The sequence below is a fragment of the Phocoena phocoena genome, chromosome 1 (assembly GCF_963924675.1).
Source record: "Phocoena phocoena chromosome 1, mPhoPho1.1, whole genome shotgun sequence".
NCBI lineage: Eukaryota > Metazoa > Chordata > Mammalia > Artiodactyla > Phocoenidae > Phocoena > Phocoena phocoena.
Window position 1 is genome coordinate 112,057,735 of NC_089219.1, and position 26,877 is coordinate 112,084,611.

Genomic DNA, 26,877 nt, shown 5'->3' on the forward strand with positions numbered 1-26,877 from the left:
GTTTATACTTCTTGTCCGCAGATTGAGTAGTAAAAAAGCACAAATTCTGAGGCCTGATTGCTTGGGTTTGAATCTAGGCTTACCCCTAATTAGCTATGTAACCAGCCTCCTCTTCTGTAAGATAAGCTGTTGGGAAGATCAAGTTAGGTCATCTACGTGCAAGCTTATAATAGCACCTCTATATAGCCAACACTCAAACTAAGCTATTTTAAAATAATTGTAGTAAGATACAAAAGCATAACATTTATCATCTTAGCCATTTTATTTTATTAAAATAAAATTTATTTATTTATTTATTTATTTATGGCTGCATTGGGTCTTCCTTGCTGCGTGTGGGCTTTCTCTAGATGCGGAGAGCGGGGGCTACTCTTTGTGGCGGTGCGTGGCCTTCTCACTGTGGTGGCTTCTCTTGTTTTGGAGCACAGGCTCTAGGGGCACAGGCTTCAGTAGTTGTGGCACTTGGGCTCAGTAGTTGTGGCTCATGGGCTCTGGAGCGCAGACTCAGTAGTTGTGGCACACGGGCTTAGTTGCCCCATGGCATGTGGGATCTTCCTGGACCAGGGCTCGAACCCGTGTCCCCTGCATTGGCAGGCAGATTCTTAACCACTGCACCACCAGGGAGGTCAGTCATCTTAGCCATTTTAAAGGGTACAGTTCAATAGTGCAGACAAAGCTATTTTTGGTTACTATTACTTCTGAACTTTCTAGTCTCCTCCATAGTTTTGTCTGTCTACTCATGTGTCAGTACCACACACTGTTTTAATAACTATAGCTTTATAATATGCTTTAGAGTTTGGTAGGGCTAATCCTCCTCTCAGTTCTCTGCTTTTTCAGAATTTTCCTGGCTATCCTTGCTTGTTTACATTTCTGTTTGAACTTTAGAATCAGCTTGCCTACTTCCAAGAAAAAAAAGTCCTGTTGGTATTTTTGTAAGGATCAAGTAAAATTTAGAGAAAACTTAGGGAGCACTGACACAATTATAATGCTGAGTCTCCCTAGCTCAAAACATGGTAGGCCTGGCCTGGCTTATTTATGAGGGGAACAGGCTGGGGGCAGGAAAGCTGGAAACCAGGTTTCACAGTTTCACTGAGGGTAGATATGCCTGCTCTTCCATTCTGAGCTGCTTTCTTCATGGTGACATGAAGCTAGACCAGTGTGTGCATGTGTGTGTGTGTGTCTGCTCATGGTACATGGGAGTAAGGAGAAGAATGTAGGCTTGAATTAGGGGCTTTATAAAATGTGTATGGCAGTGTGACATACATACGGGAGAGTGTGCTCAGCATAAATGTAACAGCCCGATGAATTTTCACAAACTGAGCATAGCCGTGTAACCACCACTCAGCTACATGACCAGCCCCAGCAGGCTCTCCTGTGTCCCTTCTAGTCACTCCCTACCACACCTCCACTCTGTGACTTCTCAAATCTTTAGCTTTGCTTCCTCATACCTAAAGGGGTGGAGGAGTGGAAGCTGGGGCAGGTGGTGGGAGTGGATATGGTTTGGGATGGGGAAGGGGGAACAGATATCAGGTATGTGCTGCCCCCTGCCCCCCTTTGCTTCCACAAACACAGGAAAGACCCTGATGTGGGTCAGGCTCCTGGTTAGACTCCAAGGCCAAGTTCAGAGACAGGAAGACAGGACCCTTTGTGCTGTGTTCCTGGGAAGGCACTGGGCTGTGGGGCCAGCATGACCCAGAGTCCCAAGGCCCAGGGCTCCAGTCCTGGCTACACCACACACTGGCTGTGTGATTTCTGGGCCCTGGTTCTCCTCATCTATAAAAATGGGCAGGTTGGCTGAATCATCTTGAAGGGCCTTTATAGCCCTAGAAGAGCAACTCTTAGATCAGCACCCACTCTGTGGTTGTAGCCCCAGCCTAGCCCCTTTCTGGACCCAGGTCCCGTCTGTGTCCACCTGTGGCCATGTGCCCTTCTTACCGGCCTGCGTAGTCTTGCCTTTACTCTTTTTATTTCTCAATCTGCTTCTTGGGGTTTGGTGGGGGTGGGGGAATTGAATTGTTTGCCCTCCTTTGATATCTTTTCCTCTAATTAGTTTATAATCTCTGAGAGGTGACCCAGGCCAGACCTTCCAGGCCGGGGCCAGCTGATTATCTGTGATGCTGCCAGGGGAGGATTGAATGTTTTTCTTGTGAGGAGTTGGTCACACGTGCTGGTCTCTGAGTCAGCAGCCAGTATTACCTTTTTATGGTCCAAAGGAGCCTCCCAGACCCTCCGTCCAAGCAGTAAGTATACAGTCCCTGGTGCGGATGGAGGGGAAGGCCATGCCAAGATAAATACTGACTCCACCAAATACAAGACAAATACGAGCAGGTACAGAAGTACAAACACATTAGACAGAGAGGAGGGCAGGAGTCAGCAACCTGAGGAGCGGGCTGTGGAAGAGGTGGGGCTGGGAGCTGAGTTAGAGAAGGTGGCAGGGGCCACAGAGGCCCAGCCCTAAATGGCAAGGGAGGGCGTTCTGGGGATTTTAGGGAAGTGAGTGGATGATCTGGTGAGTGTGTGAGATTGGGAGTCCGTCGGGGAGGGGGGCGCTTTTAAACTATAACTCATCACAAGAGTGCTGTTGCTGTAGGGTAGAAGGAGAAAGATCAAGGGTATTTGGCCCCCGGTTTCCTGGGAGAGCCCCTGAGGGGCTAGTTGGTGTGGCAGGGCTGCGTGGGAAAAGGCTCGCTCCCCCTTCACACAGACCCCTCAACCCCAGGACTCCCCTCCCTGAGCCTCTGTGATGGGTAGAAAGGCCTGAGGACAGCAGGGAGGAGGAGGGGAAATTGGGAGAGAGGGGGAGACGCAGGGTGGTGGGCAGCCCAGAGAAGTGGGGCTGGGCTGGAACACGGGGATGCGCCTGGACCCCCGGAGAGAGGGGGGCTTTGGCCAGACTCACCCGGAGCCAACGCAGACTCCCTCCCTCACTAGCTGTGTGAATTCGGGCCAGTTCCTTAACTTCTCTGAACTTCCACGGAAACGGGGACCAGCCTCCCCCATAGCAGGGTTGTTGTAGGAGCGGAGGGCTCTTAGGTAAAGCGCCTGACACCTGCTAAATGCTGTAGGTGGTGCTGAGTGTTCCATTTATTATTACTCAGGAAGTCAGGACATTGGTTTCAGTCCTTAGATGGGGATACAGGGAGAGGGGACAGAGCACACTGGGGACTCGTTCTAGGCCCCATGGGGTCAAATTCTGCATGTGTTTCCCTCTGAACATGAGGTTCCCACGTTCTTCTCCTGGAGACTTCTCAGCAGCTCCCTCCTTCCAGATCAGGGTCTTTACTGCTGACAGGGGCCCTGCGGTTCCTCTGTGACCCCCTTCTGAGATCCTGTGTCTCTGCAGCCCCAGAGGCTGGAGGCCGTCCTGTGCTGCTAGCCGGCCCAGCTGCCAGCCCAGACGACTGTCCCTGCTCAGAAACCGGGGCGGTGGGATTAGCAGGCGTGAGCTAAACCCGTGTTGCGGTGGCACTGGGCAGCTGCTTCACCGCTTACATAAACGGGTCCAGGAAGCTGAACTTGTTTTTGCTGGCAAGAACAACAAGCTGCAAGAGAGTTGAGAAATATGTGTCTCCGTGTGCGTGTTTTTCTCTGGTTATTGACATTTGCAAGTTTACTTGAAGAAGGAAAAAAGTAGAAAAACAAGAAAGCTGTCTGGGTTTCTGGCACCCAACCTTAGGTCTGGAAGGGGGAAGAGTCTCACTTCCCAGGGCTGTACTGCAAAGTTCCCAGGCTTGAGAGGTGTCGGCCATGGTGGGGGGCCCAGCGGCCCAGGGAGTGGGATTGCGTGAGCATTGGGCCGGGATGTGTGGATTTGGTTGCCAGAGGTTACTAGGACCTAAACTCTCTTCCCCTTGAGGAGTGAGAGGCGAGGGAGGTTGTGGGAATTTCCCTCTCCTGGGGCTCTCTAGGGATAAGGAGATGCGTCTGTCTGAGGGCACTGGGATGCCCCGGCCATCATCCTTCTCCAAAAGTCATTGACTATTAGAATAATAAGTCCATAGATTAATTGTATTTTCAAGCTGGGCTGTTGTCTGAGATAAACAGACACAGACATGCTTCCTGCCCTCTGTGAGCTAGTGATTCAGAGTGATAAGATGCTAGACGGCAGGAACAGGGGCAGCAGGGAGCTTCAGACTGTAGTCTGAACCCTCACCTCGTAGAGAAGGTGAGTGGGGCTCTGTCAGGGGCTGTGATGTGCCCAAGGCTCATTGCAAGTCAGTGGCAAGACCAGGAATAGAACTCGGGTCTTCTGATAACACAGGGCTGCTTCCCCTATGTCAGGCTGCCTGCCACTCTTAGAGATGTGTTTTATGTTAAAGGACAAATCAAGACAAGAGTGTATCTTGGTGTCAGTCCAGCCCCACCCAGTTAGTTGTCAGTGACTGAACAAGACCAGACCAGATACTGAGTTCATTGACAGTTGAGGAGGAGATTTGGGGAGGTTTGTTTTCAGGAGGGGATACTTAGCTGCTCTCAGTCCCAAGTGAGGTGCTTTGGTCCTCTGCACAATCCCTTTTCGTAGGCAGCTGGGATGTAGGGTGCTGCCACCCTGCATCTGACATTGACCTTGGTGAGAACAAAGGAGGCTCAACAGTCCTTCGTTGCCGCCTCCTCTCTGCTGCCTCTGGGATGCTTTGTGATGCACTAGGAGGCCAGGAAGGGGTGGGGTGGGGGAGGGCAGGCACTGGTGATTGGAAGATTAACAGAAGGAGGAAGCTCTGTTGGCTCCTGTCCTGGAGGCTGGGGTTGGAGGTGGGTGGGCACCTCCAGGTGCTCATAAAGAGGTATGAGCCTACACATACCTCTGCCTGCAGAGTCAGGTTTCTGATCCCCTTGGAGGACACCAGATACCTGCCCTCCCGGGCCCTCACTTCTCAATGCCTTTCCGTGCTGTTCCCTCTTTATACAATGCCATTCCCTGCAGTTCCACTTATCAAACTCCTACTCATGTCTCAAGGCTCAACCCAAATATCTCTTCCATTGAATCCCTCCGTTTTTGAGTGTTCTACCCCTCCTCTTGGCTCCCTCAACATGTCAGGGACATTTATCTTAGGGCGGCCTGTGTTATAGGTAGTTTTCAGTTTTCCATGGGGTTTTGTGGAGAGGAGTGTCAGTGCATAGTAGGTGTTCACCACTAACTGTCAGTTCTCTCTCCAGGATTAAGGTTTCTGGCCTTTTGCACTTGATGGTGCACAAAGAAATTCTTGAGTCTTAAGGAGGGGACAGGCATGGGCTTGCAATGCTGGCCTCAAATGGCTGAGCAATTGCTCAAGGGCAGATGCTAAACTGCATGCTGTGCTGAATGTCAGGGTGTGCAGGGCCAACCCCTCCCTCCCCACCTGGTCCCCTCACCTCCCAGAGTGGGAGCGTGAGAATGGCTGGGGCACATCTCTGGGGAACAGGATGTTCTCAGGAGCTCCCTCCTCGCCTGTTCCCCACTGTGTCTCTTCCCTTTGGCTCTTCCCCATAAGGGAGGCCTTCAGGAGGGCCCTGGCAGACTCCAGGGAGCGGACAAACAGGGCAGATAGGGAGGGACGGTGACCTTGTGTCCACCAGGGGATGAGGCCAGCATGGCTGAGGGCTAAGCGTGCAGCGTGCAGTGAAAGTGACAAAACAGAGAGCTGCAAGGGTTGGAGGGCAGAGCTGCAAGCGTGGGGGGTGAACGTTCTTTGACCTGGAAGGTGCCGTCAGAAGCTGCTTGTCCTGAAAACTCCACTCTCACCCCACCCCTATTTCCTGGTATCCACTGCATTCTGCCCCACCTCCTCCCTCCCTAGGCGTGATAACTTGGACAGATCCACGCTATGTAGCTTGTCTTAAATATATATATATATATATATATATATATATATACACACATATGTATGTGTGTCTGTGTGTGTTCATTATAAGAGTAATACAAACAACTTATAGAAAATTGAAAAAAATACAGAAAGATGAAAGGAAGAGAAAGAAATTGCCTCTAGTCCCATCATTTGGAGAGGTGGGTGGAAGTACCAGGAGGGCATTCTGTGAACATCACCTCCTCCTTTTCAAAGAGTTGCTCGGGCAGGGGTTCCCTGGTGCCCTAGTGGTTAGGATGCCCGGCTTTCACTGCCTTGGCCCAGGTTCAGTCCCTGGTTGGGGAACTGAGATCCCGCAAGCCACGAGTTGCAGCCAAAAAAAAAAAAAAGAGAGAGAGAGATGCCCAGGGCCTCCTACGCAGCCCCACGGTGTCACGGGCACTGACTCAGAGATTGGGGTCAGGAGGCAGAGGGGTGGGCGGCTGGGTAGGGGCAGCACTGCCCACTCTGACTGTAGCAAGGATGTTTTCTTGTGGTCTTTCCTCTCTGAGTGTTTTGACTGTGATCATCCTGCATAGAATGCTTTTAAAAGCATAGTTAACACAGCATTGTTCACAGGTTCTAGAAGAAATGTATTTTGAAGAAGGGCAGGGACAGGCAATACTTGCCAATGGGTGTTTTATAATTAATCATTCCCCATTAAAAAAAAATAGTGACTCAGTTTTAAAGATTCAGAGAACCATTACTCAAGTTCTTTGGCAGAGGAAGTGGCCATTATGTTGCTCCTGAAGCTCTGCTTTAGCAGAAGAGAAAAAAAGTCTTTTTATTTGTGATTTCTCTGAGCTGCCCAAATCCTCTGGCCATTGTTGGTGAATTCAGGAACAGAACAGCCCCTGCTATTGTTCAAGCTGGTCACTAGCCACGGCGAGAGCTTCCATCTGAACTGGGGGTTAGGGAAGTGACCAGAGAAACATATTTCCTGGAACTGGCAAAGGCAGAAGCAGAAAAGAGAGTCCCTTCTGGCTCCAGGCTTATAGTTTCTTTCCTCAGCATCTCCTGGCTGTGACAAGCTGGCTCTTCTGGTCTCTAGCGTAGGGCTTGCCCACTGCACCACACGAGGGACACCACGTAGACCGCTGTGTCCTGTGTGACAGGGGCTCCTGGGAGTGTGCACTGTGGAGGCCCTGACCTTGTGGGTACCTCTTAGGCACCCTACATTAAACATTAATTAAGCACCTACTGAGTTCTCTGAGGAGTGCTAGTGGGAGTTCACAGCCTCATAGTCATGACTGGGGAGGGGGACCTATATATAGTTAAGGATGGTGCCATGTGGAAAGTGCCAAGGAAAGGATGAGCCTGCCATGGTCCTTGACCCCCTACTTGGACTTTCAGGCAACCCTGATAATCTATTGTGTATTGGTGCCTTGTGAATTCCGACTTCCGTTCGTCAGCTGATGGAGGGATGTTGTAAGCACTGCACAGCGGGGCCACCCACCAGAAGACTGTCCTACTCTGACAGCATCTCCATCTTTTTTTTTTTTTGGCCTCGCCATGTGGCTTGCTGGATCTTAGTTCACCGACCAGGGATCAAACCCGTGCTCCCTGCACTGGAAGCTCGGAGTCCTAACTACTGGACCACCAGGGAATTCCCGACGGTGTCTCCGTCTTTGTTCCTACAATGTTGGTAATTTGTGCATGAACTTGACATCCATGTTAGGTTTTGTACTTATAGCTGCTTTATTAAGTGGAAAATGGAAAAGTGAAAGTATCGATATACTGATTCAAAGTGTCGGTGTGTCTTCTAGACCTAACCTGATTCAGGCACAGATGTAATTCAGTATGTGGACTGGACGTGGCAAGCCATAGCCACTGTCAGGTGCACATAAGACTTAAAAGGTTTGGACTGTGTGTCAATTATGAAGGAAAAGGACATGTGTGACATGCACACACACCAGGACCAGTAATTCTACTCAGGAAAATTCTTGGGCAAATGAGCCAAGAGCCACCTTCGAGAAAGTTAATAGCACACTCTTTGATATAGCAAAACACTGGAAACGACCCAAAACCTCCCTCAGCAAGAGAATGATATTGTTGTCCAATGGAATATTACACAGCAGTGAAAATGAATAACTATAGCTACATGAATCATGGAAACAATGAATGACAAAAACATGTCACAGAAGACTGTAATCTATTTACATAATTCTCAAATATCACACAAAGTTAAGAAAAATTTAGGGATCCATGAGTAGCGAAACTGAACCCATTTACAACAGAAACTAACACAGTGCTGTGAAGCAATTATACTCCAATAAAGATCTATTAAAAAAAAAAGTGAGGGAGCGATAAGTCCAAAATGTAACACTGTATAAGCAGGGAGGCTGGGGGATGCAGAACACAGAGGGAGCTTCAGAGACAATGGTTGTGCTAGTGGTTTGGTTGGTAGGAGTTCGGGGGTGTTTCATGCTTCATAGCTTTCATGTACATTACATATATTAATTTGCATGTGTTCAATATCATATAGTACCTTTAAAAATGATACTTGAAATGCTGGAAATATATTACTGAAGATTATGTATGAAAGGTGTCCTGTAGTTAGGGCTTTTCATACCTCTTTTAAGCCCTCTGGGCGTGGAGGTACCCTCAGTGGACTTGGTCTCTTAGGGACTGGGATTTTGCTGGTGTTCAGGGGCGCCCTGTGTCCTCTGTCCCAGTTCTGCAGCAGTGAATGTGTCTTACATGTCTTGTCCTTGAGGGCAGGGTCTCTCTGCCACCTAACTCTGTCCTCTTCACTGGTGCCTGGCTCTGGGGACCTCCTCAAGATGCATGTACTCATGCATCTTGGCCCATAGTGGGGGAAAGTGAGGCAGAGGGGTCTGAGGAACCTGGCCACACTCGCTTCGCTGCATGGTGAGATTCAGCCATTTTTCTCACCCAAAGTCGAAGGCTCTGATAGTGAAGAGAAAGAAACCCTAGGTGACCGGCTGCTATGCTGCCCTTGCACCTGTCCCTTACCTGCCAACCTCGGGGCAGAGGTTGCCAGGGTGGAGGACTCTGACTCCAAGTGATAAGGTGAGAAGGAAGATTGAAGGGAATCTGTGTAGCCAGACAGGAGCTGTCGCTGTCCCTTTGATGCTCATGTCCCTGATCTCTGGACTATGGCCGGCGGTTGATCTGGACAACCAGCGCCGCTGGCTTTGAGTGTTATCCTCCTGGGAGTCACTGAGCCTTATTCTGTCCTCTCCAACAGCTACCTTGGCGGGAGGAAGGACAGTCAGTTAAGCGTGAGATTAAAAACTCCTCCCAAGCAAGAAGGCTTTGCAGGTCGGGAGGACACTAGTGCTGGTCCTCCCAGCCCAGGAGCACAGGTGGGAGGTGAGGTCAGGTGCCCAGGCTGTTGCTGGGCCTTTCGGAAATCTTTGACCAGACTTATTGCTGCTGTTTGCTAATAAATGGCTACACGTTTGGTTAGAAGGACCAAGTGTGCTTAACATGAAAACTTGCTGTTTTCCCTGGCTTCAGTTTCCTCAGCTGGCTAGACTGATTTAAATCTTAGATTCTGGGCTTCCCTGGTGGCCCAGTAGTTAAGAATCCATCTGCCGATGCAGGAGACATGGGTTCGTGCCCCGGTCCGGGAAGATCCCATATGCTGCGGAGCGGCTAGGCCCGTGAGCCATGGCCGCTGAGCCTGCACGTCTGGAGCCTGTGCTCTGCAAAGGGAGAGGCCACAACAGTGAGAGGCCCGCGTACCGCCAAAAAAAAAAAAAAAAGAATCCGTCTGCCAATGCAGGTGGCACGGGTTCAAGCCCTGGCCCGGGAAGATCCCACATGCTGCAGAGCAACTAAGCCCGTGCGCCACAACTATAGAGCCTGCACTCTAGAGCCCGCGAGCCACAACTACTGAAGCCCGCACGCCTAGAGCTCGTGCCCTGCAACAAGAGAAGCCATCGCAATAAGGAACCCGTGCAATGCAATGAAGAGTTAGCTCCCGATCGCCGCAACTAGAGAAAGCCCGGGTGCAGCAATGAAGACCCAACGCAGCCAAAAATAAATAAATAAATAAATTTATTAAAAAACCAAAATCTTAGATTCTATGAATCTATTTAACCTATACTAAAAAAAAGTTTACTTGTATCTTTAATATCCTTTCCTTGAGTAGCATAATATTTTTCAGGGATGGGGACTGCATTTGTTCTCTTTTACTTTCCAATTTGGTCCCTAGAATAAACATAGCATTACCCTAAGTGGTTTAATAGATAGGTGTAGGGTTCTGGAGGGAGCACTGAACAGAGTTGGAAGACCTGGTTTGCCTCTCAGCTGTGTAGCTAAGTTATTGGTGATCTTGGGCAAGTCTCCTGATTCCTCTGTGCCTCAGTTATTACCTGTAAAATGGAGACCCTGGGATTCTGAGACTTCCTGTGTACTCATGCATCTTGTGAGTCCCACTGGGTACCTGGCATTCATTCCTGTGTGTATACGTTCATTTATACATTCATCAAGTGCTCAGTGGGCCACCGCCGTGTGCCGGGCAATGATCTAGGCACTGAAATATGACAGAGAACAAAACAGGGTGCCTAGTCTTGTGGCACTTGGGGTCCTGAAGTGAAGATGGATATGGAATTGGTAATTATACGGCAGTGTGTGATGGGTGACATGGTGGGGGAGGTAGAATGGGGGCCTAATGCAGCTGAGGAGATAGGGAAGGCCTCTGGGGAAGGGACATTTAGGCTGAGACCTGCAACAGGATGAAGTTGTGTGGGGATGGGGTGGGGGGACTGTGTCTCCTCTAAGGCTGAGCGGGGAGAGATGAGGCCTCAGAGGTCAGCAGGGGGCAAGTGGTGGAAAGCCCTGTGGGCCAGGCCTCTAAACTTGGACTTTATGCTGTGGACAGCGGTAGGCCCTTGAAGGGGTTTCTATTCAAAGGAGTGGGGTGGCCAGAGAGCTGCTTTGGAAGGCTCCCTGGGGCAGCTGGGTGGAGAGGGCCAAGACCGGGGCTGGGAGGCCACAGGGAGGCCATTGCCATAACCCAGGAAGAGGTGATGTGATGGTGGCCTGGGCCAATGGATGGACTTGAGAGATGTTTAGCACTAGAGCGTTTTGTGGCTTCCCGAATCGGATGAAGTCCCTTTGTCAGGTTGCTGTGGGCTTACCCAGTGTCTTCTCCCCCTGCAGAGGTGGCAAACGATGTGCTGACCAGCCTGCCAGGGGCCAGCGTTACCCTGACCTGCCCAGGTGGGGAAGCGGGGGACAATGCCACCGTTCACTGGGTGCTCAGGAATCAGGTCACAGGTTCACGCCAAGGCAGATGGGCTGGCGTGGGAAGGAGGCTGCTTCTGAGGTCTGTGCTGCTCAGCGACTCTGGAAACTATTCGTGCTACGAGGACGGCCGCCCGGCTGGAAGTGTGCGTTTGCTGGTGGATGGTGAGTTGTGTCCTCAGAGCTCCCAGAGACGGCTCCCAGCACTGCTCCGCGCATTCCAGAGAGAGATTCCCTGCTTGACCCTTTAAATTCCTGTTATTTCCCTGGCCCAAGCATTTCGGGGAAAGGCCCAGTGACATTTGCCAGCGAGATCGGTAGAGCTTCCAGCTGGGTGGGGGCATCTGGCTGATGGAGACACCGTCCAGCTGGCCTTGCTGTGTGGTTAGGGCTTGGGGGTCGAGGGCAAGGGGCCTGGGTTCGAATCCTCCTCCTTCACGGCTTAACTTCTCTGCCCTTCAGTTCCCTTGTTAGTAAAATAAGGTTGATGTTATTAACTTACTTCAGGGTGGTTGTAAAGATTAAATACGGTGTTAAAAGCTCTGCATAGCACATAGTAAGCTCTCAAATGAGCTATTCTTATTGTTAGAGTTAGTAGGTTCCTAACTCCCTTGCATCTCATAAGACATCCTGTAGTCAGATGCCCTGTGTGCCAGGCCCTGTGCTGAGGGACTTTCTTCCTTGGTGTCTCATACCATCTTCCCAATGTCCCAGTGAGAGGCAGCAGTATTATGGTGACTATTTTATCATCATTTAACTTTATTGTCGAAAACTGAAGAGAGGTTGGGACTTGCCCAAGGCCACACCACCAGGCCTGTGGGACTCCATAGCCCCAACTTTTTTTTTTTTTTTTTTCCGGTACGCGGGCCTCTCACTGCTGTGGCCTCTCCCATTGCGGAGCACAGGCTCCGGACGCGCAGGCCCAGCGGCCATGGCTCACAGGCCCAGCCGCTCCGCGGCAACTCTGTTCCAACTCTTCCAGCTCTGTTCGTGCCCTCCCGGACCGGGGCACGAACCCGTGTCCCCTGCATTGGCAGGCGGATTCTCAACCACTGCGCCACCAGGGAAGCCCCATAGCCTCAACTTTTGGTGCCAGTCTTGCTCCCCTTTAGGCAAGTTGGCCCCCAGGCACCTCCCCTCACTTGCCCCACCTCCTAGCCTGACATGAGGACTTTGGCATCCTTTGATTTCCCGAGCACAGTTAGATCTGTGCGTGGCTGTTTGGCTGTGGTACGGGCTGGTGCCAGGGTCGGGGGAGGGCGCTGAGTCAAGGGCTCCCCCGGACGGGCGGTGAGGTGTGCTGCCTCCTCAGCCTCTGTGCTCTCCTTCCAGTTCCCCCCGAGGAGCCCCAGCTCTCCTGCTTCCGGAGGAGCCCCCTCAGCAACGTGGGTTGTGAGTGGAGTCCTCGGAGTCCCCCGTCCCCAACCACCAAGGCCGTGTTATTGGTGAGGAAGTTGTAAGTATCTTGGGCTGGGCTGTGTGTCTGTCTTCTCCATCCTTCCTGACTGAGGCCCTGGGAGTGGTGGCGGCTCTCAGAGGAGCCCAATGGGACTGGCTGGCCAGTGATTCCAAAATGTTATTGGAAAGTAAGTAAGTACTTTGGACCGAGGAGAAGGGAATGAAGGAGGGAGCTGAGACTTCGCCACCAGTGCTCACCCTGTGCTGGTCACTGTGCTACAATATTTGTCCTATTAACCCACACAATAGCGGGGGTGGGGTGGGGGGGTGGGTGTTGTTTTTCTCGTTAACAGATGGAGAAACTGCACCACAGAGATTGGTTAACTTGTTTAAGGTCATCTAGCTAGTAAGTAGCTCTGCCCGGAATCAAACCCCAGCCTATCTGATTTCATTCAAAATACAAAGGTTTTGGGCGTTGCTCTTAAGAAGACACAGATGTCCTGGGAGGGGAAGGGCAGCTCGTGATCAGTGTCCTGATTGTGAGCTTATCAGGCTTTTCCTATTTTAATGGCAGCTGAGAGGAAGTGGTGATAGAGTGGGGAGAGGGAGCTGGGGGCAGTGGGGCAGGAAGTCACACCGGCCTGGGGGTCCCTGTGGCACAAAGTGAGGGGACCTGAGATGAGTTCAGGCACAGATGGAAGGGGGAAGGTTACATCTCTGCAGTTTTCTGTCTCCATCCCAGAGCCAAGGTCCCCGTAGTCCAGATGTTTGTTTATCACTGAGTTTGAGCTGGCAATCATCAGAGTATCAAAAAATCCGAGCAGGGACGGACGTCATCTGGGTGTTTTGGTCTCCACTTGCGTCTGTCTCCAGAGAGTCACCTGGCGGTGATATTTATGTTTTGGTCTCTGCACAGGGACATGTATAGGTTGCCCATCTGCACATGATACAGATGCCATTAGGACTGATGGTTCACACTCCAAGTAGAGGAAGGTCAGAAATCTCCACAGCCCGAAGCTGAGTTGGGATATAATTGTGTGGCACCAGGAAGGCATTCCTCCGTAAATGGGATGTTCTGTACAGTGGCCGGCAGCTGCCCGGCCCGCCCCCGGGAAGGCTTTATTCAGTTGACACTTGGACTAGAGTAATTTGTGTGTTGACAGTAAGAATGAGAGAGGGCAGGGCATTTAAGCTCACAGCTTCCTCCTGCCAGCAGCTCGGGCATGTCCATCCTCCTCCTGGGCTGTCTACCCTGAACTGAGGAAGGGGGAATGGGGAGCCACTGTGAGAGCCTTGGGGCCTCCAGAACCCACTCAGGCCCATCCTGGGACTGCGGGGATGAAACAGGCCCCTGGAAAGAGGTTTTGTATGTTCTGCTCTTTTGCTCGTGTGTGCACCCGCAGTCACACCCTCGCCCCACTGCGCTTGTTCTCTCCATAAGTGTTTGGTGAGTTTGGCGTCTGCCATGGGCTGGGTGCTGTGCTAGGCTGAGGGAGAGGCACAAGGCAAACAGGACTGGGCCCCTGCCCTCAAGCCCCACGGGGATACCCACCTGTAAGCAGACGGCCCCACCTTCTCAGTGTTAGGTGGGATGGATGCCTGAGTGACGGTGGAGGGAGGGAGGGAGGCCCTAACTCAGACTGGGAAGGTGGGGGCAGGCTTCCCAGAAGGTAAGTCTGTGCTGGGCCTGGGGTTAAAACTCAAATCAGGGGTTGATGGGTGATTTGTTACTGAGGCGGCAGGGTGAGTGGCTGCCCTGGACTCACATGCCCACACATGTCACAAGTTGGTGAAGTCTCAGGCTTCCAGGCCAGGTGGGACAGTGTCTGACTCACCTCTAATATCTTCATCACCCAGGATTCCTTTCTGGGCTCACTGCCAGAAACGCTGCCACCTCTTTGCAAACCCTTCCAGCACTTCGAGGTTCTGGGATGGCATTCTACTGGCTGTCCTAGTCCTCTGAGGGCAGGTCTTTTCTGTTAGTGTCTTGAGGCCAGGGTGGGGCCTCTTGATTCCTTTCTGCATCCCCTGCAGTGCCAAGAGCCCAGGACCTGTCAGGGAGCCCGAATGCACTACCTCTCTGATGCCACAGTGATTGAGCGTGCCCTCTAGTTCAGCCCCTTAGACTGCCATGCCAGATGCTAAGCTAGATGTTTTACACTCATTTATGAATTAATCCTAAGAAGCCCCTGTGAGGTGGGTACTGTTAATATTCCCATTTTCGAATGAGAAAACAGAGGCTTGGAGAGGTTGGATAATTTACTCAAAATCCCCAGTGCTACTCAGTGTGAAGTGGAGATTAAAACCCCCAGGGACGGGACTTCCCTGGTGGCGCAGTGGTTAAGAATCTGCCTGCCAACGCGGGGGACACGGGTTCGAGCCCTGGCCTGGGAAGATCCCACATGCCACGGAGCGGCTAGGCCCCTGTGCCACAACTATTGAGCAACCCCCGCTCCCCATAACTAGGGGAAGCCCGCACACAGCAACGAGGACCCAATGCAGCCAAAGATAAATAAATAAAAATAAAAAACAAAACAAAAAAAAACCGGGGTCAGACTGCAGAGCCTGAGCTCCTAACCCCTGCCCTTTCTTCTCTCCTGTCCTGAGTAAGTGCAGCAACTGACAGCGAGCCCCGCCCTTGTTTTGTGTCTGCAGTCCAGTGAAAGACTTCCAGGAGCCGTGCCAGTACTCCCCGGAGTCACAGCAGTTCTCCTGCCAGTTGGCAGTCCCAGAGGGAGACAACTCTTTGTACGTCGTGTCCCTGTGTGTCTCCAACAGTGCTGGGAGCCAGTCCAGCAGACCCCAAACATTTGAGGGTTATGGAATCCGTAAGTAAGCCCTTCAGGCCTCCATCTCCCCTCCAACTGTTTCCTTTTTTTTGATTTCATGTTCCTCATGGACTTCTTGGAGGGGACGGTGAGGGGTTTGGTGAGCTGGTGCCTTTTGGGCTTTAGTTTTTTTTTTTTTTTAATAAATTTATTTATTCATTTATTTATTTTTGGCTGTGCTGGGTCTTTGTTGCTGTACACGGGCTTTCTCTAGTTGTGGGGTGAGCAGCGGGTACTCTTTGTTGCGGTGGGCGGGCTTCTCATTGCGGTGGCTTCTCTAGTTGTGGAGCACGGGCTCTAGGTGCGTGGGCTTCAGTAGTTGTGGCACGTGGGCTCAGTAGTTGTGGCACACAGGCTCAGTAGTTGTGGCACTCTGTGGCATGTAGGATCTTCCCGGACCAGGGCTCGAACCCGTGTCCCCTGCATTGGCAGGCGGATTCTTAACCTCTGCGCCACCGGGGAAGCCCTTGGGATACTTGCCAGAGGTCTGATTGTGGCAGGCGAGCGCCCTGTCAGTGTGTGCCTGGGGAAGTGGTCTGGGGCTGGAGGTGGGGTCCTGCCTGCTGGGGACTTGCAGTCTTCATGGGTCTCTCCTTGGCACCAAACTTGCTGCCGCATAGGAGCTGTGCTCCCTTTTCCCACAGTGCAGCCGGACCCACCCGTCAATGTCACGGTCACCGCCGTGGACAGAAACCCCCGCTGGCTCAGCGTCACCTGGCAAGACCCCCCTTCCTGGAACTCATATTTCTACAGGTTACAGTTTGAGCTCCGATACCGGGCTGAACGATCAAAGACGTTCACAATGTGGATGGTAAATTTTTCTTTCACTTCTGGACAGAAAAGAGCCCTTAGATACTCAGGAGTAGTAGAAAGGGTACTAGAAAGAAAAAAATGAGTTCTGGGTCCTGGTCAGCCACTCACTACCTGCATGGCCTTGAGTAAGTCTCTGAACCCTTCTGAGCCTTGGCTGCCTCATTTATAAAATGGGAATGATAATGCCAGGCCAGTCTCCTCTTTGCAGGCCAGTTTGTGAGATCGAGTGTGAGCTGGGAAGAGAGATGGGCTGCCTGCAAGTCAAGGGTGTGGCTTGCAGGATTCTGTGTTACATGGGGGCAGGGGCTGTGACTTACAGCTTCTGCACCAGTTGGCCCAGACGGCAACCCCACCTGGCTCTGAGCCTCCAGGGTGGTGTGAGCCTTTGGCGCATCTCTGCCCCGCTGAGTCATCCACCGGACCCAAGAGGGAGCAGCTGAAGGGCTGGGGTTGTCCCAGGACTCCCATGTCCCTGTGGAGCTGCTTAACCTGGTGCCACCCAGGCCCCACCCCAGAGTCACCTGTGCCTCTCGCCCTCAGGTCAAGGAGCTCCAGTATCACTGCATCATCCACGACGCCTGGAGTGGCATGAAGCACGTGGTGCAGCTTCGGGCCCAGGAGGAGTTTGGGCATGGCTTATGGAGTGAATGGAGCCAGGAGGTCACGGGCGTCCCTTGGACAGGTATGTGATCAATGCGGAAGGGATGTTTCAGCTTTGTTACTGTATCAATTATCTGTTGCTATGTAACAAGTCACCCCCAAACTCATGGTAAAAAAGCAACCATTCATCTGCTCAATTTGTTGAAAATCAGTCAGCTGGGCAGCTCTTGTGCAGGTTTTGCCTGAATCATGAATGCAGCTGCGTCAGGGCTGCACTGTCCAAGATGGCCTCACTGCCACATCTGACGGTTGACTCTGGCTGGTGGCTGGAGCTCTCCGTTCTCCTTGAGGTCTGTCATCTGCCAGCAGGCCAGCCCAGACTCAAGGGGGGAAAGTTCCTCCACAGCTTGATGGGAGGAGCCGCAAAGAATTTGTAGCTATATTTAACCTACCACAGTTAACTAATGCTTTTTACTTGAAAAAAAAAAAATGTTAAAGGTAGTAATAACCATCTGTAATAATGTGATTAGTGAAAAATTCTAAACAAAAAATATAAAGAATAATTATCACCAGTATTCGTACCACCTAGAGAAAACCAGTGAGAACATTTTACTATACGTCTTTCCTATTCTAAGTATATTTATGTGTGTGTATATTTATATATAAAATGTTGTGAGCATTCCCATGTAATTCAATATTTTTGAGAAATGTATTGTCTAGCAACTGTGTGACTAATGTTTTTTTTTTTAACCCATGGGAATTTATTTTTAACTTAATTTTTATCAAATTAATACATTCTCATGGCAAAGAAGGGCTTATAATAATGTGCCCCTTGCCCCACCCCTTCCCATTTCCAGCCCTGCTTTCTAGAGGAAGCTGCTCACTTTCTGTTTCTAGTTCTTCTGCTGGTGACCTCCTTCACTCTGAATAACAAACTTATGGCTTTTTTTTTCTTTTTTTTCTGAGAACATAATTTGAGACATTATCTTTTGACTCCTTCCTATGAAAAATTAGGATGAAATAGACCTATACCCAGTACAGGAATCTCCCAGAGAGTGGTTACCCAGCCTCTGCTTGAATGCTTCCAGAGATGGAGAGCTTACTATCCCTTGTAGCAGCCCATCCCATTGTTCCCAGTGTTCTTATTTTAGAATAGTTTCCAGGCTTGCTTCAGGGTCAGATCTTTTTAGTCCAGCAGCATAATTGGACCAAATTAGTTGTTCTTAAATACCAGACAATTAAAAAATAATAAAATACCCATTTATTGAGTGTGTATGGAAAAAAAAGCAAAGGATAGAATGATATAAATTGTCCAGGCCCATCCCTACCCCTGCCATTTTCTTCTACCCCTGGCTTCAGGGAGAATTTTTTTTTTTTGGCAACGTTGGGTCTTCGTTGCTGCGCGCAGGCTTTCTCTAGTTGCGGTGAGCGGGGGCTACTCTTCGTTGTGGTGAGCGGGCTTCTCATTGTGGTGGCTTCTCTTGTTGTGGAGCACGGGCTCTAGGCAAGTGGGCTTCAACAGTTGCAGTGCGTGGGCTCAGTAGTTGTGGCGCACGGACTTAGTTGCTCTGTGGCATGTGGGATCTTCCCGGACCAGGGCTCCAACCTGTGTCCCCTGCACTGGCAGGCGGATTCTTTACCGCTGTGCCGCCAGGGAAATCCCTTCAGGGAGACTTTTATATGTAGGCTGGCATTCTTCCCCCAGAATGGATGCTGTAATGTGATGGCCTTTTCCCTACCCTGGGCTTGCAGTGTGTGACCCTTGTCTTTCCTGTCCTGGGAGAGCCAGAGGAGTGGGCTCAGGGCTTAGGGTGTCTTGTTAATTGGATGTAGGCAATGTCAGGCGCAGGCTCAGATCTTTTCTTGTGCTGTCCCCCGCTCCTGTCCATCAAGAGCAGGAGGCAACTTTCTATTGAATCCTCTCCTCAAAAGTTCATTTCCTGCTAAGACCTGGACAAGAAGGGAGGCTTAACTACTATATCTTACTTAGAAAGACCATTTAAATAAATCAGAACATCCTTCAGGCTAGATTGTGTTGCCCTGTCCGTGATTGTCTTTGGTTTGTATACACTTTGAGCCGCTCATTATCTGAAGGCCAAACATTAACATGGCCTTAGGAGCCTTTGCAAGGGGAGCAAATCATTTATCACATTGTGCAGAGGAAATGTTCTGGATACAGGCCGACACCTGTTTACTTTTTATCCCAACCACTTAATGTAGATGGTTACAAACAGCTTTAGGAAATCCTGTTTTGTTAGACAGTTCTTTCTTGTTTTTTTAAAATTTTAAATTGTGGTAAATTATACATAGCTTATAATTTACCACTTTAACCATTTTAAAGCTTATGGTTCGGTGGCGTTAAATTCATTCTCATTGCTGGGCAATCATCACCACCATCTTTCCATCTTGCAAAACTGAAACTCTATACCCATTAAATAGTAACTTCCCATTCACCCCTACCTCCAGCCCCTGTGACCACCATTTTACTCTCTGTCTCTATGAGTTTGGCTACTCTAAGTACCTCATATAAGTGGAATCATTCAGTATTTGTCTTCTTGTGAGTGATTTATTTTACTTAGGATAACATCCTCAGGATTCATCCATGTTATAACCTGTGGCAGAATTTCCTCCCCTTTTAAAGCTGAATAATATTCCATTGTAGATATATACCATATTTTATCTGTTCATCCATAGTTGGACACTTGGGTTGCTTCCACTTTTTTTGACTATTGTGAGTAATGCTGCTATGAACATGGGTGTATAAATATCTGTTTGGGTCTCTGCTTTCAATTCTTTTGAGTATATACCCAGAAGTGTAGTTGCTACATCGTATAGTAATACTATTTTTAATTTTTTGAAGAACCACTGTACTGGTTTCCACAGTGGCTGCACCTTACATTCCAATTTCTTCATAGCCTAGCCACCACTTAGTACTTTCTTCCTTCTTTCCTTCCTTCCTCCCTCCCTCTTTTTCTTTCTTTCTTTCTCTCTCTCTCTTTTTCTTCCTTCCTTCCTTCCTTCCTTTCTCTCTTTCTTTTTCTTTCTCTCCCTCCCTCCCTCCCTTCCTCTCTTTCTTTCAAATAGCCATCCTTATGGGTGTGGTATTGTGGTTTTGATTTGCATTTCCACAATAAATAGTGATGTTGACCATCTTTTCATGTGCTTACTGGCTCTTTGTATATCTTTTTATGAGAACTGTCTATTCAAGAAGGAAGTTCTTTCTCATGTGAATCCAAATCTGGCCTCAGTGGGCCTTGGTCTCCAGGGTAACCCCTGATAAGTCTGCTAGTCTGCTCTCTCTGAATTCTTCTGGAATTCCCAGGGGACTCATATCTGTTTGGGCTTCTGTTCCCAGGCTGTTGTATGGGATGGCTTGTGGATTCCTTACCTGTCTGGTCACCTTCCCTTAAAGCTGGTCTCATTTGTGGATGTTCCTCTTTAAATTGTTGACGTTCTCCTGACAGTGGAAGACAGTGTAGCAGAGACATGTCTCTGACTTTTCAGCCTTAGGTCCTGTGCTTCTGTGACTTGCTACAGTGACTGTGTAAGCTCAGACAGAACTCTTGGCCTCTGTTCACATAAGCAGTTGAAGAGTTTGAGCTCCTCATTCTCTACATGTGTGGGGTTTTTTTTGGGGGGGGTTCAAAACCCCAGTGGTGAATGTCCAAGAGAGATACCAGTTTCTCCCCTCTCCACTGAGGGCAGAGCAAGAGGAACTTGGATGATTCTGGTGCAAGAAGAATTTAGGCTGGAAATTGGGGAGCACTTCTGGAAAATGAGAGGGAGGTTAGGTGTGTTTTACTGACGGTAGAGTTATTTGACTGTTTGGGACATGTCAGTGCACTAGATACTGCATCGATGGGCTTTCCAACCCCAAGGACCTGCCTCTAGCCCTCAAAGCTCACACAGATAGGATGCCCCTGCCTAGGTGTGGGGGATATGACAGAGGTCAAGGGAACTACATTGCACCTGGGAATCATGTTGTATGACCTTAGTAAAGTTAGTTTACCTCTCAAAGCCTCAGTCTTGTCATCTGTAAAATGGAGATGACATGACCTGTCTTGTCCCCTTTGGGAATTTTTATGAATTTAGTGAGAAAACATTCTTTAGAAATAATAACCCGTACTGCAAATGTAGAAGGATTAGCAATTTGCAGTGCCATGTTGATTGGTTCTTGGGATAAAGAGAGTGGGGCTATGGGCATCCTAGAATTGCCCTGGATACAATCCTGGACCCACTGAATTAGAATGTGGAATGGTATTTTCGAAAGCTTTCCCAGTGATTATAGAATGTGCTGTGGGGCTCGGGGAGCATCCCATTGTACTTGATAAGGCTGTGGAGCTGACAATACTTGGGGCAGTTTAGAAAGAGCAGGAAAAGCTTCATGGAGGAGGTGACATTTGAGTTATGTCCTGGAGGATGTATAAGAGTTTCCCAGGTAGAGAATGGGGCTTATAGGCAGCGGGAACAGCAGGTGCAAAGGCACGGACTGTGAACAAGGGCAGGGCCTTTTGGTGGGGCTGGAGCACAGATGTGTGGGTGGGAGGTCCCAGTGGGGCAGGTGGAGGCAGGCTACTCCTGCAGGAAGGCCTGCAGAGAGTGGGGGTGGAGGGGGTGCTGGTAGAGGCCTGGGGGAGGGGATTGAGGAGTCTGGACTTCAGTGAGTGCTGCCCCCTTGAGGCCAAGGCCTGGCCGCACACAGTCTGTGGCCACAGCGAGGTTCCCTGTGTGAACGCCGGGCGCAGAGTCACCCAGTCTGGGGCCCCTGTTCCGGCCAGCAAGGCCAGGTGACTGCTGACAGCACCTGTTGCCGAGACTCATCGAGTCCCTGCATGTCAGGGCTGATGTCACCCTGATGTCAGGGCAGGAAGAAGAGCTTATACATTGACAGGCGGCTGGTCAGCCGCTCTTCCCAGAGTGGGAGTTCTCCCAGATTTGTCCTTTCCGGTAGCACTGGCAGGGCTGGCATCTAGCAAGTCTGTGGACCCTTTGCACAGCGAACTTGGGGCAAAGTGCTAGGGAAAAGCCCATTAGGCATAAGAGGGTTATTTCTTGCTCCCTTTAACTCCCTCTCACACCCTGCTCACCTGGAAAATAATTAGAACCACTTGTGACAGGTAGCGAGTGACATGGACCCGTTCTTTGGGATCACACTGTTGAGGAGGTGCCAGAGGTTTGTATCCGCAAGGCCTTTGGGGCGCCCAGAGGCCGGGGCTGCGGACTCTCCGGGCAGATGGGTCTCCCTGGCCCGATCCCTGAAGCCACGTACTGTCACCTCAAACCCTCCGGTCCCATTTTGGGGGCGTTCACTGTGTTCCTCTCCTTGGCACCCCCGAGGGGGAAATTGTGCAGGTTAAAGGGCACCTGGGGACACGTTTCTGAAGAGATTGTGCCCCATTCAACCGTCAGTGTGCATCCCCTGCCTCCACTCTCGTGCTGTTTTCCACGGCGTCTCCATGTGCCCCTTCCACGGGGTGGCCTCTCCACGTCCACTCTGTGCATTGTCCTCGCTGGGCACAGGCGGACTGGGCTCTGGTTGCTGGCCCTACTCCTGCACAGTGCGACCTTAGGGAAGTGCCTGACGGAGCCCAGGTGTGCTTAGTTGTCAAATGGGAATAACAGGCCTGCCTCAAAACCCCGAAAACCAAAACCCCCCCCTCACAGGGTTGTTGTGAATATTAAACGAGATGGACAGCCGTTTGCACCCAGCCCTGCACGTGGTAAGTGTATACCAAATGCCAGCCATTCACATGTGTCTCAGGCCACACCTGTCCCTGGAGCTCTGGATTCTTGTCTCCACTCTGCCCAGAGCTGGGCCCACACCCTCCCTCACAAACCTCCCTGTATTCCTTGTCCAGAGAAGGACACCACCACCCAGCCTGCTCCCTGAGCCGGGACATCCCCAGGACATCAGGCTAGACACCCCCCTTCCTTGGCTCAGGTTCTTGTCCCATCTCAAAAGAATTCTTTAAAAAATAAAAAAATAAATAAGTTAGTTTATTTTTGGCTGCATTGGGTCTTCGTTGCCGTGTGCAGGCTTTCTCTAGTTGCAGCGAGCGGGAGCTACTCTTTGTTGCGGTGTGAGGGCTTCTCATTGTGGTGGCTTCTCTTGCTGCAGAGCACATGCCCTAGGCGTGCGGGCTTCAGTAGTTGTGGCATGCAGGCTCAGTAGCTGTGGCACACGGGCTTAGTTGCTCCACGGCATGTGGGGTCTTCCTGGACCAGGGCTCGAACCCGTGTCCCCTGCATTGGTAGGCGGATTCTTAACCACTGTGCCACCAGGGAAGCCCTCGACAGAATTCTTATAACGACCCCCCAAACTGATCTCTGTCTCTGGTGTGTGAGCACCAGGCCGTCCTCCACGCCACTGCTACGGGCATCTTTCTAGATCACAAGCCTGCATATTGCTCCCACACCCTCCCTGATAGCTCAGAGCTTCCTGGGATTTCTGTAAAATTTCAAAAAGAATTTTGGGGACCAAATAAGTTCACCAACTTTTAATTTTGCAAAGTAAGGACATAAAGTTAAATGGCTAAGTAAAAAGTTGCTATTGCCATTGACCATCACCATTATTTCATAAAGGAGAGGCTGAAACAAGGGCTTAAGCTCAGAAGGAAGACACTTTGGCAACCTTACACCGTGCAAATATCCACGCTGCCTTGTCCGTCTTTTTCTCCTTTGGCCTCAGACCAATAGACTTATCCACAGATCATTCTGGGTGGTGTTGGGGCCCAGCTGGAGGGTACTTCTTTCTCCTCAGGAGACTGTCAGCTCCTTGGTGAGGTTTTTTTGTTTTGTTTTGTTTTGTTTTTTTCATGAATGGAGGAGCCGTGATTAACTTGCTGGTTGGTGGTTTACACGCTGTGAGGGAAGGTGTGAAGCTGAGTGGAAGGTGCTGCTCAGCTTGCGGGTTCCTGTGTCCCTGCCCCCAACCCCTCTCTGGGAATGTCTGGCTTTGTGGTTTCTCCCTCTTCCCTTGTGTCCTCATCTCTCTGACCCTCTCTGGCTTCCTTTTACTTTCCTTTTCCTCTTCTTATTCTCAGCCCACTCCTATTTTCCCTCTATGTACTCCAACCCTGGAGCCCGGTGGCCCATATCTTAACTGGTTATAATATACAATTTAAAAAGATTGTGTTAGTGGGACTTCCCTGGTGGCACAGTGGTTAAGAATCCGCCTGTCAATGCAGGGGAACACGGGTTCGAGCCTTGGTCCGGGAAGATCCCACATGCCGCGGAGCAACTAAGCCCGTGCGCCACAACTACTGAGCCTGCGCTCTAGAGCCCACGAGCCACAACGACTGAGCCTGCATGCCACAACTACTGAAGCCCCCGGTGCCTAGAGCCCTTGCTCTGCAGCAAGAGAAGCCACCGCAACGACAAGCAGCTCCTGCTCTCCGCAACTAGAGAAAGCCCACACGCGGCAACGAAGACCCAGTGCAGCCAAAAATATAAATAAATAAATAAATTTATTAAAAAATAATAAATAAAATAAAATGTTATCGCTATACCCAAGGTCATCTAGGTTTAAAAAAATTATTGTGTTAGAAAATGTTTTATACTCTCTGCCCTGAATTTTGAGAGTTGGGTCAGTTTTTAAGCAGATATTATTGTGTGCCGCGCGAGTGCTAGGTCCTTTCAGCCTGTGATCCCAGGTGATCTGTGCAGGAGGAAGTTATCCCCTTGCTTAGAGTGAAGAAACAAGGCCTAAAAGAGGTTAAGTGTCTTGACCAAGGTTACACATCTGTATGAAGACCTCTGCCATCTTTTATATTGGATTTATCTATTCCAAAACCCAAGCAAGCAAACCCAAATCCATTCTCAAATTAACAGAAATAAGTCTCTTGTTTTAAAAACTTGTGTGGAAGAAACTCACAGGTGGTCTTTATCAGTCTCACTTATTGGAGTATGGTCATTCATTCACTCACTTTGTTATGAATATAAAAGTACACCTTACAATCTGGAAATATTAATACAAGGGACACACTCAGTGTTGCTGTTAATGTATCGAATAGTCTTTTTTTTCCAAGTGATTTTTTCCATAATTAATATTTTTCTAACTACAGAGTTTTTCAGCAAGATGCCAGGCCTGTGTTAAGAAGTGAGTTTACAAAGATGAGTAAGATACAGTCCCTGAATTTGAGAAATGTTCAATCTAGAGGTGATTTTTTTTTTTTTTAACAAAGGGGAAAAAAAGAGTATTCTTGGAGTCAGAAAGCCTTAACACTTATTTCTTACAAAACTTCAGGCAAGCTATTTAACCTCCCTGTGCCTCATTCTCCCCATACGTAAAGTGGGGATAAAAATGGTACCAATCTCAGAGTACTGTTGTGAGAATTAAATGAGTTAATTCATGTAAAGTAGGTAGAATGGTGCCTGGCACATAGTAAGTGCTCAATAAATATTAGGCATTGTTATTATTGCTGTTTTGTCTGGTTACCACCACCACTATCCTTACCCCTGTAACTTCCTGGCACATGGGGGGCACACGGGGGCACAAGGGGACCAGTGAATGATGGTTCCTTCCCCTCTTTCACCCAGCATGCTAGCTGAAGGGAGGCATTGGGAAATATAAAATACTTTAGGAGAAATATGAAATACTTCTGTCCAAACAGAAAAAAAAAATGTGCTCACAGATGTTGCTAATGTTTTATAGCCTTCCTGAGCCTCCATGTCTCTGTAAACCTGAGATAATAGTACCTGCCTCATATATTGCTGTGAGGCTTCCCCATCACATAGGCTAAGAACCACTTGGAGCTGGAGTAGGGTGAGCTTCCACAAAGGTCGGTACTAGAAATACTAGTAATATTCTATTAGTATGCAGTTAGTATTATTAACCTAACTTATTTCTTCCGGCCCTGATCCCCAGTTTTTTCATCTGTAAAATGGAAATGATTATTAGTAATAATGATGCAAAAGTTGTTCCATCTCAGGGGACAAATGGTCTGAATCAGGGGTCCCCATCATCATCTAGGGAACTTTTTACAAAAAAGTATTTATTTATTTCTTTTTAAATTTTTATTCTTTTTGGCTGTGTTGGGTCTTCGTTGCTGTGTGCGGGCTTTCTCTAGTTGTGGTGAGTGGGGGCTACTCTTCGTTGTGGTGCGTGGGCTTCTCATTGCAGTGGCTTCTCTTGTTGCGGGGCATGGGCTCTAGGTGTGTGGGCTTCAGTAGTTGCAGCATGTGGGCTCCGTAGTTGTGGCTCACGGGCTTAGTTGCTCCGTGGCATGTGGGATCTTCCCAGACTAGGGATCGAACCCATGTCTCCCGCATCGGCAGGTGGATTCTTAACCACCGTGCCACCAGTGAAGTCCCTAGGGAGCTTTTTAAAAAGTCTTGTTATGTAAGACAATCTTACCATGCATTAGAAAAATTTTGTCCATTCTGGTAACATTCCTGGGTTACTTGAGATAAAATTCCTACTTTATCCCTGGAAATCTGAGCCACCAAAGGTTAAACATCCTTTTCTGGACCACGTACCATGTTGGGGGGTCAGAGCTGAGGGTTGAAAGTATACTGGTTTCCCTTTCTTCCTGAAACATCTCTCTGGGCTTGGGGAACCTTCTCAAAACCCTGATGTCTGAATCCCATCCTGGAGATCCTGAGGCCATAGGTCAAGGATGGGACCTAAAAAGCCACCAATGATGCTGAACATGTCTGGGTTTGGGAACCACTGCACTGAATGACCATCCATGGTCAGCCATATTTCCTATGTAGCATTGCTCCTGTCTCCCGGTTTTAGCTTTCATTCTAGTATCCCCACCCTCTCCTTTAATCCTTCAATCACCCCCTGCTATGAGTCTAACTGTTCTCTGCTAGGCTGGTCTGGGAGGAACACACAGGAATAAGAGACTGTGTCCCTCCCATTTATCCTAGGTTGATTTGGGGCTAACTTGATGTATGACCTTGGACAAGTTGCTTTCCCTCTCTGGGCCTCTGTTTCCTCTCTGTACAATGGGGAGGGTGAACATGCTCTTGTGTCCCTTCCACTTCTGCTAGTGTGTGGTTTTTCTCCCCTCCTGGGAAGTCACACTCCCTCTGGAAAGTCTGTCCTGAGCAGAAGTAGGGTCACCCTCTCCTCCAACCCCTTGCTAGCCCTTCTACTCCTGGCTCAGGGAGGCTCGACATCTTTGTGTAAACCGGTTCTGTGGTATTTTTAATTTCTTGATGGAAAAATGATGAACTGAAAAGAAAATATTTTAAAC

At 49.6% G+C, this 26,877-nt stretch overlaps 1 protein-coding gene across 1 annotated transcript in view; it reads left to right on the forward strand.

The window, feature by feature from the left end:
- Nucleotides 1-26,877, forward strand: part of IL6R (interleukin 6 receptor) — a 46,805-nt gene that overhangs the window by 7,593 nt on the left and 12,335 nt on the right. Inside the window, exons 2-6 of the mRNA XM_065895832.1 lie at nucleotides 10,953-11,201; nucleotides 12,369-12,492; nucleotides 15,090-15,262; nucleotides 15,907-16,073; nucleotides 16,616-16,757. Of these exons, the coding sequence (XP_065751904.1) occupies nucleotides 10,953-11,201; nucleotides 12,369-12,492; nucleotides 15,090-15,262; nucleotides 15,907-16,073; nucleotides 16,616-16,757 (855 nt within the window). The remainder of the gene's footprint in view (nucleotides 1-10,952; nucleotides 11,202-12,368; nucleotides 12,493-15,089; nucleotides 15,263-15,906; nucleotides 16,074-16,615; nucleotides 16,758-26,877) is intronic.